Genomic DNA, 14,541 nt, shown 5'->3' with positions numbered 1-14,541 from the left:
CTTGCAGGGTCTGATTTGGGTAAGCGTGCCTTCATCAAAGAAAGGAAACATTAGGAGGAAGAAAAAGACATTGTTTGTTCTTTGGAGAATGTCAGGATCTGGCAGAAAGGGCTGTGGGGACCAAACAAAAAAATAAAATAAAATAAAACAATGTGAAAATGAAGCTTCCAAAAGGAGACTGAAATTAACAAAACAGAAAGCAATAAATGAGAGCAGGTATCAAGAAGAGCTGCAGACAACCGAGACGAAACGTGGGAGTCTGGTGCAGCACCAAACTCTGGCAGGTGATGAAGAAGCAGTAGGAGGACCTGAGAGGGGTAAAGGGAGGACATGGGGAAGAAAAACTAGCATATCATTGGAAGTGGGAGACAGTGTTTCTGTGGCAACTTTTTTTGTGATGTCACCTGGTTCCATAGCTCTGGCATTGCATAGCTTTACCAAAGAACTTGTTCCTTCAATGCTACCACCAGCTGCTGTCTTGCTCTGTGAAATGGCCTTACCAGTTCTCCTTGGCCACCTTTTAGGCCCACCCAGAGCATGACCCAGTGCCACCTCTTTATCCACCTTCCAACCTCAGCTTTAAAATAACTTCTTTTGTAAAATAAAAAATGCAGCTAAGGCAGAGAAGGCAGCATGGTATAGCCTGATACAATCAGATCTCAGAAACTAAGCATGGTCAGTACTTGGAAGGGAGACCACCAAGGAAGACTGCAGAGGAAGGCCGGGGCAAACCACCTCCTTTGCTGAGGTCGCCATAAGTTGGCTGAGACTTGATGGCATTTTACATATAAAACATGTGGTGGCTGCGATTGCCAGCCTCCAGTGGGGACCTGGAGATCTGAAATTACAACTGATCATACTACAGAGATCAGTTCCCTTTAAGAAAATGGCTACTTGGAGGGCAAACTCTATGGCATTATATCTCACTGAGCTCTCCCCTCCCCAAGCCCCTGCCCTCTCCAAACTCCATTCCCCAAATCTCTGGAAATCATTTATATACAAGGCTCTTTTTTTGTAAGCTCTTGGAGGATTGACTACACCTAGGTGTCAGCGTAGGGTTCATGGACGTTCCAACAATGAAGAGTCTCTTTTCATTTGAAAATAAGTATCCTTTATTGGTTACATCTATGTTACTGCTACGAGAGGTCTTTGAAAGTGATAACATGCAAAGGAAAGCATTGGCATTTATGGACAAGGATCAAAGCCTGGGGATTTAAATCATTCTCACAATACAGTTACTTTCTACTTCTAAAGGGTGCGAGGTTCACACGTTATCTCAGTTAGCTAGCCATCACCATTCCTCCCTCCTGCTGCTGGCCCATCAGCCTGAGCCCATCTCGAAGGAGCAGCCAAGAGGCGGCAGCAGCGCAGGCAAAACCAGGGGAGGGCGGAGGCAGGCCAGGAGCATGGCGAGCCGTGAATCCAGGCCCTCCTAGGACCCGGACTCGCGGCTCGCCACACCCCCAGCCCGCCTCCACCCCCCCTCCGATTCCACCCCAGAGGCGGAGCGGGCGAGGCCGCTGTGCCGCTGCCGCCTCTTCTCCGCTCGCCGTGGCTGCTCCTCTGAGATGGGCTCAGGCTGAGCCCATCTCGGAGGAGCAGCCACGGCGAGCGGAGAAGAGGCGGCAGCGGCGCAGCGGCGTAGCGGCGTCGCCTACTCCAAGACGGGGTGGCTCGCCACGCTCCCCGGCGCCGTTTCCCCCCTCCCCCTAGCTCCACCCCAGTGTCTCCTGGCTCCACCCCCAAAGTCTCCTGGCTCCACCCCCAAAGTCCCCAGATATTTCTGGGATTGGACTTGGCAACCCTAACTACACCAGGGGGTGTGGCCTAATATGCAAAGGAACTCCTGCTAGAATTCCACCCTTTTATATATAAGGGTGGAATTCTAGCAGGAGGTCCTTTGCATATTAGGCCACACCCCCTGATGTAGCCAAAACTCCAAGAGCTTACAAAAAAAGAGCCTTGTAAACTCTAGGATTGGCTATATCAGGGGTGTGTGGCCTAATATGCAAAGGAACTCTTGCTAGAATTCCATTCCTGTATATATTCAATTTAGGAATCACTTGTTCTGTACAATGTAAGTCTCCAGGTGATGACAACCAATAAAAACAAATTAAAAACAAGAAACCCAAATGGACAGCTAGAGAAAACAATGTACGCTATCCTGAGATTTTTTCGCTCTAAGGGGGCCTTCTATGTTCCGGCAGCACTGAAACTGTTCCAATACAAAGTGTTAACACAATTGCTCTATGGTATTAACCTGGGCATTTCGGCTAAAAAACTGAAGGCTCTCGAGAAAGTGCAATCTAAATTTCTTCGTAACATTTTGCAGCTTCCGCCAGGTGTGTCAAATGCCCTTTTGCGTTTAGAAACTGGGCAAATGAGAATTGAGGCCAGAATTATGTTATCTTCGGCATGTCAATGGCTAAGGATCCATAAAAACAAAAAAGGCCTCTTCCCTTTAATAACTCAAGACCCCTATAGGCCAAGGTGGCTGCAATTGGTCAGAAGCAACTTAGAAAGTATAGGATTCTCACTTGAAAACCTCTTGGCGCAGAGCTATGCCAAAGCAAAAAGTATTATCAAACAAAGAATCTGCGATATAGAGAGACAAAGGGATCTAGAACAGGCCCCCTCTTTTTTAGCAGCTACTGAGACCAAATATGTTATGAGGACGGCCAAGTACTTTTTTTATTTGGAGGCACCAGCCCACAGAAGAGCCTTTACGTTGGCTCGATGCGCAGCCATGCCCTCAAAGGTGCTAGAAGGGAAATATAGAAAAGTCCCGTATGAAGACCGACGCTGTCCTTGTGCTATGGGAGAGGTGGAGTCGATGACTCATATGTTTTTTCGATGCCCTTTCCACCAGGTACAGAGGGATAGGTTTGTTTTCCCGTTTGTAGTTAAACCAATGGCAGACGCGGACGAGGCATGTTTGGAGAAACTTTTGGTAGATGCAAGTCCAACTATCTCTAGACAGATAGCCAAATTTTGCCATTATCTTGTGAAGTTCCATACTAAGAAACAAGAAACTGCATGTCTTGTATGATCTCTTGGAATTTTAGTTTATAAATGTTTTTATATACTCTGATTTAAAGGATTTATATAAATTGGAACTGACTTGAATTTTAAAATTGGTTCAATTATATTTTAGTTATCTTGGATTGTATAGGTGGGGAAATGTTTATGTATTTTATTGTATTTTATGTTTTTTTAGGAGGGTATTTTATACTATCTTAGGTATTTTAGGAGGGTTTTATATGATGTGTTATAGTTTTTATATTGGTCTATGACTGTAATAAAGTTCATTCATTCAAATGGACAGCTATATTATTTCAGGTGGCATCAGATATTTCTTTCTTATCATACCCCACTATGGACTGCACTGTAAACTTGCAGGCAGGTGAGGAGAGGGCTGAAGGAAAGATGGCGGAGTGGGGGGGAGAAAGAAGAGAAGAGGAGGGTACCGGCTAAGATGGAACAGTCACTGTCCTCAACCAAAGGCCTGGCAGAGCATCTCTGTCTTACAAGCCCTGCAGAACAGCATGGGCAGCCCAATCCAGACATATGTGGTGGCTGGCCGCTCGGGCATGGGCAGATTTACGGCGCCGCTCATTGGCTTCCAAAGGAGAGACGTTATGCCACACTTGGAGGGGGAAGAGCAGCCTGACGAGTGAGAGAGAACCCGTCGCCATGGTGATTCCACCCAGGCACATGGCATTGGCCTGCTGCCGAAACGGGGGTGGAGGAGGTGCAGCCTCGCGTGGGACCAAGGAATTGGCCAGCCCATTGCGCATGACTGGGTGAGGGGGCAGAAAGCCTGCGTCTGAGAGGTCATCAATCCCCCCACTGTCAGAGACTCTGCCAATGGCAGGCTGGCGGGTAGAGGCATGCGCGGACAAGCAGGAAGTGCCAAGTGCAGGAATTCCCTGTCCTAGACAGCAGCTAGAAAGTGTGTCTGGGAGCAGCCAGACCAAGTTCGAAAGACACCCTCTGCCGCCCCCTGCTATGTGCAAGGAACACCCCCCCTGGGAGCCGCAGAACTCAGAGTGTGAGCTGCTAGGCATGCATCCACTTCAGCAGCTCCCCCCCAAGTGCCCAGCGCACAACAGCGCATTTCTCTGGGCTTCCTGTCAAGTTCATAGGCTTCTCTCTGAAAAACAATTGTTCACTAGCTGAGCCATGGAACTCACAAACAGCCCCCCCCTCCCCAATGCTCAGACAGCCTTCCCTTACGGGCCAGCCCTTCCAGAATCTGTCTCCCAGAGGGAGTCTCTTTTCTCAGTCTAGGATAACACGCTCTGTGTTGGATAATTGACACATCTCTCCAGGAAGTCTGACACCTTGGAGGAATGGCAGTTGTTCTTTGATTCATCTGGAGTGAATCTAAAATAGGTGCCATTTTTTGGTTCAGGCCACAGGCAGAAAGAATTGAAGACCACCCTATGTACTTACACAATATTTATTTTAGCTACCTTTGTTCAGGTCACAAGTGGAAAGAATGGAGGATTCTCTACATACTTACACACTATTTATTTTATGTACTCCATTGATACCTTGTCTGTCTCTCCAGTGGGGACTTGAAGTGGCTTACATTGTTCTCCTCTGCTCCATTTTATCCTGACAACCACTCTGTGAAGTAGGTGAGAGTGTGTGATTGGCCCAGCAAGCTTCCATAGCAGATTGGGGATTCAAATTGGGGTTTCCCAGCTCCTCATCTGACACTCTAACCACCATAACACACTGGCTGCAATAAAGAACAAACCACGAGCGTTCTGTCTCTGTTTACAAAATCTCTTAGAACAAGCACTTAGTTGAGAAGGCATTTGGATTTTTAATCATTCTCTTATTGATTTCAGATGGTGCATAATGTGGGCACTCAAAGTGCAATTCTTGATTCTTCTTAAATCTGAGAAGTGGTTTGAGAATGTGGTAGGCATAGAGATGCCCAGGTTCAAATCTCCATTCTGCCTTGAAGCTCACTGGAAGACGTGGGACCAGCCCCCCTCAGCCTAACACACAGGGTTCTTTGACAAAGTTAGAGTCCAATAGCACCTTTAAGACTAATAAAGTTTTATTCAGGATGTGAGGTTTTGTGTGCATGCACACTTTGTCAAACAGGATGGAAACAGGATGACAAGGGGTGTGTGCACATGAAAGCTCACATCCTGAATAAAACTTTGTTGATCTTAAAGGTGCTACTGGACTCTAACTTTGTCACACTGCTTCAGACCAACATGGCTACCTGCCTGGATCTATATCTACACAGGGTTCTTGTGAGGATAAAATGGAGGAGAAACATGAATGCTGCTCTGATCTCTGGAGAAAGGGCAGGATCTTTTTTTTTTTTTTTAAGGCAAGTTGTGGATTCTGTTTTATTCCTCTTTTCAAATTTTAGTAGTGAAATGAGCATCCAAGCACATGTCAGGAAAGGAGCAATTATTCCGTAGCAGAAACAAATGCAATTTGAATTTACAACAGTTCCCAGAAGTGGATGGGAGATAGACAAACTCACTTCAGCTCTGCAATTGGAACTCAGCAAACAGAGCAATTTTCTAACAAATCAGGAAATCACTTTGCTTGAGCCTAAATCTAAAATTCTGACCCTGTAATGCTCCCAGAAGAGAAACATTATGGGGTCTGAAAACATCTAACCTCACTGTCCCTGTATTCCCCACCACATCTTCCCACAAACCCAGCAGCAACAGTGATGGTTGCTGCAGACAGGGTCTTGAGGGACTCTTCTTTAGGGACCTCTGTTTCTCCCTCTCTCACCTGGAATGCTGCATCTTCCAGCTTCAGGACATCCGGGGATCTTGGGCCCATGTGGCTTTGCAGGGTATCCATGGATGATCTGACCTCTTCAGGAGAACCTTTTGAGGAAATGCTGCTGGATCTGCCATGCAGCAGAACTTTACAAGGTGGACAAATGTTTTTGCTCCAGCTTTGTATTTTCTGCAATAAGCAGGCAGTTGGGCTTAGATTGCCCACAAGGCTTCTTCTAACCTTGGGCCAGAGGCATACAAAAATGTTTGGTGACATTGCAACTTGTATTTAGAGGTGAGCCCCAATTGGGACCCCTTGACTGATTAGCAAGACCCTCAGTTAGGAAGAAGATCCTGGACTTTCTGTTAAGCTCCATTAAAAAGCTGTTTTACTCAGACTGTAAGAAGCCTCTTGCCTGGTTCCATCATCTTTTGGGGCAGGAATGCTTGATAAAATTGGGGTTTTCCCATCAATGATGAGCATAGGTCTCTGTGTGCCAATACATAACTTCCTGGCCTGGTTGCTTTTGTTAACTTATATCTATGGTTGGGGGGGGGAGGGGTGGTCTCCGTCTTGGGTATCCTGCCCCCCCAGGGAAAGTGTATGCGCAATACATAGCCTCTCCTTTCCCGGTGTAGTGAACGCCGCGTGGTCACTGTCCGGCTATGCCTGGCAGATGGTCACTGCAATGGCCTCTCCTGCATTACTGCATCTGTGGCAACACCTTCCTGCTGGTCCCCCCCCCCCGTTTCTCACAGAGTTTGCCACGTCATGGTGCGACCGAATGTCCGGCGGTATAATCGGATGGGCAGGCTGGGCTCACCAACCTCGCCAGCCAAGAGAAGGAAAACTCTAACATCAAACCCGGGCAGATAGAGCTCGTTAATGTAACACCTACCACCTGGAGGACTCGCTGCCGGCGTCCCGGCTTACTGGGCCATGGCAGATGACCCCAAGGTGAAAGGGTGGAGCCAGTACCGCGCACACTGTGCTTCACCTAAAAATTCCTCTGCGCAGGCCTGAAGGGCATATCCACATCCACAACCCACAACACACCAAGTCCTGCAGCGATGGGCAAGGGGTGAAACGGCAGGTGGAAGATGCCACTGGAAGCTGCAGTCCCGATCCTGCATGTAGGCGGTTCAGGGTATTGGTCGCCTGATGCTGAACCAGAGACGAAAGCATTTTTCGGCAGCACCCTGAACGACCAAGCAGCCTTATCTAGGGACAGCACTGCTTGCTCCACATGGAGAGGGGCCTAGAAAAGGTGGCCTAAACAAAGCTCGTCTCCCCCACCCCAGTTGGCTAGTCGCGGTCAACGGGCATCCTTACTTGCGGTCAAAAAATAACAACAAAGAAAAGGCATGCACCTGCCTCACAAAGTGTGCAAAGACTAAAGCTTGCGTGTTGGAACATCAGAACCATGCTTGACACAGTAGACAGTGGTCGCCCTGAACGACGCTCTGCTCTAGTTGCCCACGAACTTCTCAGGTTGAATATCGAAATAGCAGCTCTCAGTGAGGTCCGTTTCCCTGAGGAAGGTAGTCTTCAAGAACACGGTGCTGGCTATACCCTCTACTGGTCAGGTAAGTCAAAGGCTGAGAGCCACCTTTCTGGCATTGGCTTCATGGTCAGGAACTCCATTGCCTCCAAACTCGAAAACCTGCCAACGGGTCACTCAGATCGCATCATGTCCATGCGCCTCCCACTTCAAAACAAGCAGCATGCAACACTCTTCAGTGTGTATGCCCCAACCCTTCAAGCAGATCCTGCAGAAAAGAACAAGTTCTATGCTGATCTACGTAACCTCGTACGGAAGACCCCTACAGAGGACAAGGTGATCATCCTTGGTGACTTCAATGCCAGAGTAGGTAAAGACTCGGAAGCCTGGAAAGGAGTACTTGGCAAACACGGCATTGGCAACTGCAATGATAACGGGCGCCTCCTGCTAGAATTCTGCACGGAGCACCAGCTCACCATCACCAACACTATCTTTCAGCAGAAGAATAGCCTGAAGACAACCTGGATGCACCCACGGTCCAAGCACTGGCACCTTATCGACTACATTCTGGTGTGCCAGAGAGACCTTTGAGATGTCTTACACACCCGAGTAATGCCCAGTGCGGAATGTCATACGGATCATCGTCTTGTACGCTGCAATCTCTGTCTTCACTTTAAACCCACACCCAGGAGAGGAGGTATTCCTCGGAGGAAGCTTCAGGTTGGCAGCCTTCAGTCAGCCGAAGTTAAAGCTGCCTTCCAGGCAAAACTCCAGTCAAGAATTGAGGACCCCAGTTGCCCCACAGACCCTTCTCCAGAAGCACTCTGGGAACACCTAAAAACTACCATCCTGTTGATCTCTGAAGAAGTCCTCGGGTTCTCCACAAGGAAGAACAAGGACTGGTTTGACAAGAACAATCAAGAGATCCAAGAATTACTAGCGAAAAAGAGATCTGCCTACCAAGCACATCTTGCTCAGCCCTCCTGTCCCGGGAAAAAAGCAATCTTTCGCGCTGCATGTAGCAACCTCCAGCGCAAGCATTGAAACATTCAGAACGAGTGGTGGACCAAGCTTGCAGAGAGAACTCAGCTGTGTGCAGACACTGATGATTTAAGAGGGTTCTACGAAGCCCTGAAGGCAGTGTATGGCCCATCATATCAGGCTCAGAGTCCCTTGCGTAGTGCAGACGGCCAAGTGCTCCTCACAGAAAGGCATCCATACTGAACCGGTGGTCGGAATATTTTCAGGTTCTCTTCAGTGCCAACCGCGTAGTTCAAGATTCAGCAATCCACCTCACCCCACTTCAACCAGTGAAAACAGAGTTGGATGAGATCCCCACCCTAGAAGAGACTGTTAAAGCCATCAAGCAACTGAAAAGTGGCAAAGCAGCGGAAGTTGATGGAATCCCACCAGGGATCTGGAAGCATGGGGGCACAGTACTACATAGCGCACTTCACAAAGTACTTGTCACCTGCTGGGAACAAGGCAAACTACCACAGGACTTTCGCGATGCAATCATCATCACCCTATACAAGAACAAAGGGGAAAAGTCAGACTGCTCCAACTACCGGGGGATAACCCTGCTCTCCATCGCAGGCAAAATCCTTGCCAGAATACTCCTGAACAGACTGGTGCCCACCATTGCAGAAGAACTCCTCCCAGAGAACCAGTGCGGCTTCAGAGCTAACAGGAGCACCACCGACATGGTATTTGTTCTCAGGCAGCTCCAAGAGAAATGCAGGGAACAGAACAAGGGTCTATATGTGACTTTTGTCAACCTTACCAAAGCTTTCGATACCGTTAGCAGGAAAGGCCTGTGGCAAATCTTGGAACGTTTAGGATGTCCCCCAAGGTTCCTCAGCATGATCATCCAGCTACACGAAGACCAGCGAGGCCAAGTCAGACACTGCAACGACCTCTCGGAGCCCTTCCCAATAGGCACAGGTGTAAAGCAAGGCTGCGTTCTCGCGCCAACTCTCTTTACGATCTTCTTTAGCATGATGCTTCAAAGAGCCGCAGTAGATCTAGATGATGACGATGGTGTCTACATACGCTATCGCACCGATGGCAGCCTGTTCAACCTGAGGCGACTAAAGGCTCACTCCAAGACAATGGAAAAACTTATCCGAGAGCTACTGTTTGCTGATGATGCTGCACTCGTCTCCCACTCAGTATCAGCTCTGCAGCATATGACGTCCTGCTTTGCAGAGGCTGCCAAGCTATTCGGCCTAGAAGTTAGTCTGAAGAAGACAGAAGTTCTCCTCCAGCCTGCACCCCAGGAAGATTATCACCCTCCCTGCATCACTGTGGGTGAATCAGTTCTGAAGATAGTCCAGCAGTTCAGCTACCTGGGGTGCATCATCTCCTCAGATGCCAAGATCGACAAGGAGATTGACAACAGGCTGGCAAAGGCAAACTGTGCATTTGGCCGACTGCACAAAAGAGTGTGGAGCAACAAGCATCTGAAAAAAGGCACAAAGATCAATGTTTACAAAGCGGTTGTGATGACAACCCTCATCTACGGCTCCGAATCGTGGGTCTTATACCGTCATCACCTGCGACTCCTTGAGCGCTTTCATCAGCGCTGCCTTCGCACCATCCTCAACATCCACTGGAGTGACTTTGTGACCAACACTGAAGTCCTCAAGAGGGCGGAGGTTACAAGCGAGGCACTGCTGTTGAAGACGCAGCTGCGGGCGGGGCGGTGGTGTGGCCGGCCTGAGGCCCCGCGCCGCCTTCCTCTTCCCTTTGTGACTGGAGGAGGCGGCAGACCCGGCCGCGAATGCCTTTTGTGTTTTAGGAGGAGGAGGAGGAGGCCAGGCCGCGGCGTGGCCTGCGCAGCAGCAAGAGCAGCAGCAGCAGCCCCGATCCGCGTGGCTGACTCGCGAGGAAAGCGCCTCGAGGTCGGCGCGGGACTGACTTCCCGAAAATGAGCCGTCAGACTGCTACAGCACTTCCTACGGGTACCTCCAAGTGTACACCATCCCAGAGGGTACCTGCATTGACTGGCACCACTGCATCCAACAATGACTTGGCTAGCCTCTTTGAGTGTCCTGTGTGTTTTGACTATGTATTGCCACCTATTCTGCAGTGCCAAAGCGGCCACCTTGTTTGTAGCAACTGTCGTCCCAAGCTCACATGCTGTCCAACTTGCCGAGGCCCATTGGGCTCTATTCGTAACTTGGCTATGGAAAAAGTTGCCAATTCTGTACTGTTCCCTTGTAAATACGCCTCCTCTGGCTGTGAGATAACGTTGCCTCACACCGAGAAAGCAGACCACGAAGAGCTTTGTGAATTTAGGCCTTATTCATGTCCGTGCCCTGGTGCTTCTTGTAAGTGGCAAGGATCTCTGGATGCTGTCATGCCCCATCTCATGCACCAGCACAAGTCAATCACCACGCTACAGGGAGAAGATATTGTTTTCCTCGCCACAGACATTAACCTTCCTGGTGCTGTTGACTGGGTTATGATGCAGTCTTGTTTTGGCTTTCATTTCATGTTAGTATTGGAGAAACAGGAGAAGTACGATGGTCACCAGCAGTTCTTTGCAATTGTACAGCTGATAGGAACAAGGAAGCAAGCTGAAAATTTTGCTTACCGGCTAGAGCTGAATGGTCATAGGCGGCGATTGACTTGGGAAGCAACACCTCGATCGATTCATGAAGGGATTGCGACTGCCATCATGAATAGTGACTGTCTAGTCTTCGACACCAGCATCGCACAGCTTTTTGCAGAGAACGGCAATTTAGGCATCAATGTGACGATTTCGATGTGTTGAAACTGCAATCCATCCAGCATTTTGAGGCCAGTGTCTTGGGAGGGGGGCACCCCAACCCCACCATTGCATTCAGTTTCATAGAAAATCAAGGTAAACATCTTTGGCTGCCGGATGTGAACAGTTTAACAGGGAGAGGTTGGCGCATATTGAAAGTAAATTAATGGAAAGGCTGTGGAAAGTACAGGAAACAGTTGCATGTAATAACACTAATATATTTAAAAGTAAGTCAGCAGTAAACCACTGAAATATATATATATGTGTGTATATATATATTATACCCAAAATGGGCATCTTTTTGTATTAAGAATTGATTCTACGGGAAAGTGTTGTAAAATAATTCTAAACTTGTTTGTAGATTGATTGTACGTTTTGAAAAGGAAAACTGTTTTGTGTTTCATTTGTGTTCTTTTTTTTCCTTTGACTGACAAGCCATGCAAGGCGGTCTGGTGTCTGGCCGTTTTTTTTCTCCCCCCCCCCCCAGCTGACCCCACTCCCAAGTCACTACATAGTATTGCTGCTGTTCTTGTGTACATTTTTGTGTATTTGCTAATTTTTATTAACTTCTAGTTTTTCATTAAATAAATGACTTTCTTTTCTGTAATTCAGGTTTCCCCCCCTTTTTTTGTACCTTTTGAAATTAATTGCAGGTGTCACCTTCTGCTACTCATAATTGATTATGGTAAAGTGTATACTTCTGTATATTTGGTAACCCCTTCCCCTTTTCTTTTGTGCAATACTGCCATTGGTTATATAGTACAGATTAGTCCTATGGACCTATTTGGAAGTTCCGCCTGAATAACTCTTTGCAGGATTGCAGCCCTTTCCAGTTTGATGATATTGTCATTCATTTGATGATATTGTCATTCATATGACTATTTTGTGAACATGATGGTCTCTGAAGGAGATTCTATTGGATGAATTCTAAAAATAAAAATGGAACCTTTTAAAATTATAGATGCCATTGGTATTTAAGTTCAAACCTAACTGCAGGTTCTTGTTTTGTTTGGGGAACGTTCGAATTTCGAGGAAGTGAAAGTTCAGGCACATTTTCAAAGAAATTTAAAGACAGACATTTAAAGTCATTCTTGTATTTATTGGTTGTGCAGTACAAGAAGGCGTTGTCTATACAGTATTTGTAAACTCTGAAGACAGACCATTTGTTTAAAAGAAGCAGTTGAAATAAGCTGTGTTTAAGCTTTTTTTAAATTCTGTCATTAAAAGAATTCCTGGCAAACTGAAAAAAAAAAAAAAAAAAGAAGACGCAGCTGCGCTGGGCAGGGCATATTTCTAGGATGGTAAACCACCGCCTTCCCAAGATTGCTCTGTATGGCGAACTTTCCACCGGCCATCGAAATAGAGGGGTACCAAAGAAGAGGTACAAGGACTCCTTGACGAAATCCCTTGGCACCTGTCGCATCAACCATCACCAGTGGTCTGACCTAGCCTCAGATCGCAAAGCATGGAGGCACACCATCCACCAGTCTGTCTCTTCCTTTGAGAATGCACGCATAGCTGGTCTTGAGGACAAAAGGAGATTGAGGAAGAATCGCACTCCTACAGCACCAACCCCAAATCAGACTTTTCCCTGCAGCCACTGTGGCTGGATCTGCCTGTCCCACATTGGTCTTGTCAGCCACCAGCGAGCCTGCAGCAGACGTGGACTACTGCACCCTTCTTAAATCTTCGTTCGCGAAGTCAAGCCGAGAGAGATCTATGGTTGCTTTTTTTGCTGCATTTCATCTGCTAGAGATCTTGCCTTTTGGTATTTCAAGCTGGATTTCTCTTTCCCCATCAGAATTTCACCATCTCTGGGGAGACTGTATCAGGTGCACCTAGGGCTGCCAGTTCTGGGTTGAGAAATACCTGGAGATTTTCAGGGGTGGAGCCTGGAGAGGGCAGGGACCTCAGCAGGGTATAATGCTATAGATTTAATCCTCAAAAGCAGCTACTTCCTCCAGGGGAACTGATCTCTGTTGTCTGGGGATAAATTGTAGTAGTAGGAAATCTCCAGGTAGGGCTCCCAGCCTCCCATCGAAGGTGGGGTTTCCCCTGATTTCAGATCCTCCAACCTGTCATCATGGAACTGGCTGGTGGGGAGAGCCCCACCCTCAAAGACCACCAGTATGCTACAATGTGCTTGGCACAATGACATTGTCAGACATTGTAACTTACCTCTTTAATATGCTTTAAACTGTTCATGTCCCCTTGCCCTAACTAACTTCATTTTGAATTATTCTGCTAACCCTGTGAATAAAAGTTTGCATTTCAAACACTTTTGCAACAGTTACTAACTCCCATGGGAATTCCTAGCATAGCACTAACAAATGTAACAGGGCTTTGAAGATAGTGAGCCTCAAGGTAACCAGCAGGGTTCCTTCCTTGAGAAAGAGATAAGAAGGCCAGGGAACCGGCTATTGCCTCCCGAAAGTGTGAGAATGGTTTTATTGTTTAGCTTTTGATGTTAGGGGTTAAAATGGCATGTTCTGCTTTGAATTGTATCAATCTCAACTCGTCCCTGTCCTAGACCACTAGTTCTCAAATAAATGGATTAAGCTGCTACAAACTATGGTCCATTTGACAGAAATCACCCGGAAGTGACATTATCACACCAGGCATGTCATGGGGGTATACTCTAGCATTTTATGATAATCATAGAAGAAGCTCCCCTGCCAGGAGCCAAGTATGACCTGACAACCCTATCTCCTGGTGCCACCTGGAGGTTGGCAACCCAAGGTGTGCCTTGAAATTATGATTGCCTGCTCTAATTTGAGAAGCACCTGGAGGTTTGTGTGTGTGTGTGTGTGTGGAGCCTGGGGAAAGCAGGGCTCACAGAAGGTGTGGACTTCTTTGCCGGGTGAAATGCCATAGAATCCACTCTCCAAAACAGCCATTTTTTTCAGGGAAGCAGCTGATCTCTTGCCTGAAGACCAGTTGTTATTCTGGAAGATCTCCAGGCTCCCCCTGGAGGCTGGCAGCCCAACTTGAACAAAGGGCAGTCTGAACACCTACAGAGAAAGGTCCGGCATTAATTCCTGAAAGCATGATATAAGAAGAGCACCATATGCATTGCTTCCCCGGGGAAATGCATGTTTAGCTGGACTTGCACCATCTCTGAGACAGAAGAGGGGCTTCTCATATCTGTGTGCCCTTTAAAACTGGCTCCCGAGGCCACCACCAGCTCAAGTCAATGCTGCCAGAGGCAGAGGGCAACATGCCCCCTCCTGCCCAGTCCTTGTTCTTGTCTACACAACATGCTTGTAGCCACAACACAGGACACAATTACAGGCATGGTGATTTCACTACAGAGGGGGTCTCTGTGTTTGCTTGCTGCTGCAAATATAAATGGGAGTCTTGTGGCTCCCAGAAGCTTTTCTTTCAGCAGAAGCATCCATCTGCTTGACAAAGTGGGCTGTAGTCCATGAACAAGTAAAAACTTGTCAAAGCCACAAGGCTCCTATTTATTTTTGTGTTTACTATAAACCAGGAAGGGAGGGAA

General features: G+C 47.5%; 1 protein-coding gene across 1 annotated transcript; it reads left to right on the top strand.

The window, feature by feature from the left end:
• The first annotated feature begins 10,089 nt into the window (after positions 1–10,089).
• On the top strand, positions 10,090–11,794 carry LOC132586155 (E3 ubiquitin-protein ligase SIAH1). Its single transcript, XM_060258122.1, has one exon. It carries the CDS (start codon positions 10,197–10,199, stop codon positions 11,043–11,045), a length of 849 nt encoding a protein of 282 aa, XP_060114105.1. The 5' UTR covers positions 10,090–10,196; the 3' UTR covers positions 11,046–11,794.
• Positions 11,795–14,541: the final 2,747 nt, after the last annotated feature.

The sequence above is a fragment of the Heteronotia binoei genome, chromosome 17, assembly GCF_032191835.1.
Source record: "Heteronotia binoei isolate CCM8104 ecotype False Entrance Well chromosome 17, APGP_CSIRO_Hbin_v1, whole genome shotgun sequence".
Taxonomy (NCBI): Eukaryota; Metazoa; Chordata; class Lepidosauria; order Squamata; family Gekkonidae; genus Heteronotia; species Heteronotia binoei.
This window is presented reverse-complemented; position numbering and strand designations above follow the sequence as displayed.

Coding starts and splice junctions, on each gene's coding strand:
- LOC132586155 (XM_060258122.1), top strand. CDS start 10,197: ATGAGCCGTCAGACTGCTACAGCACTTCCTACGGGTACCTCCAAGTGT.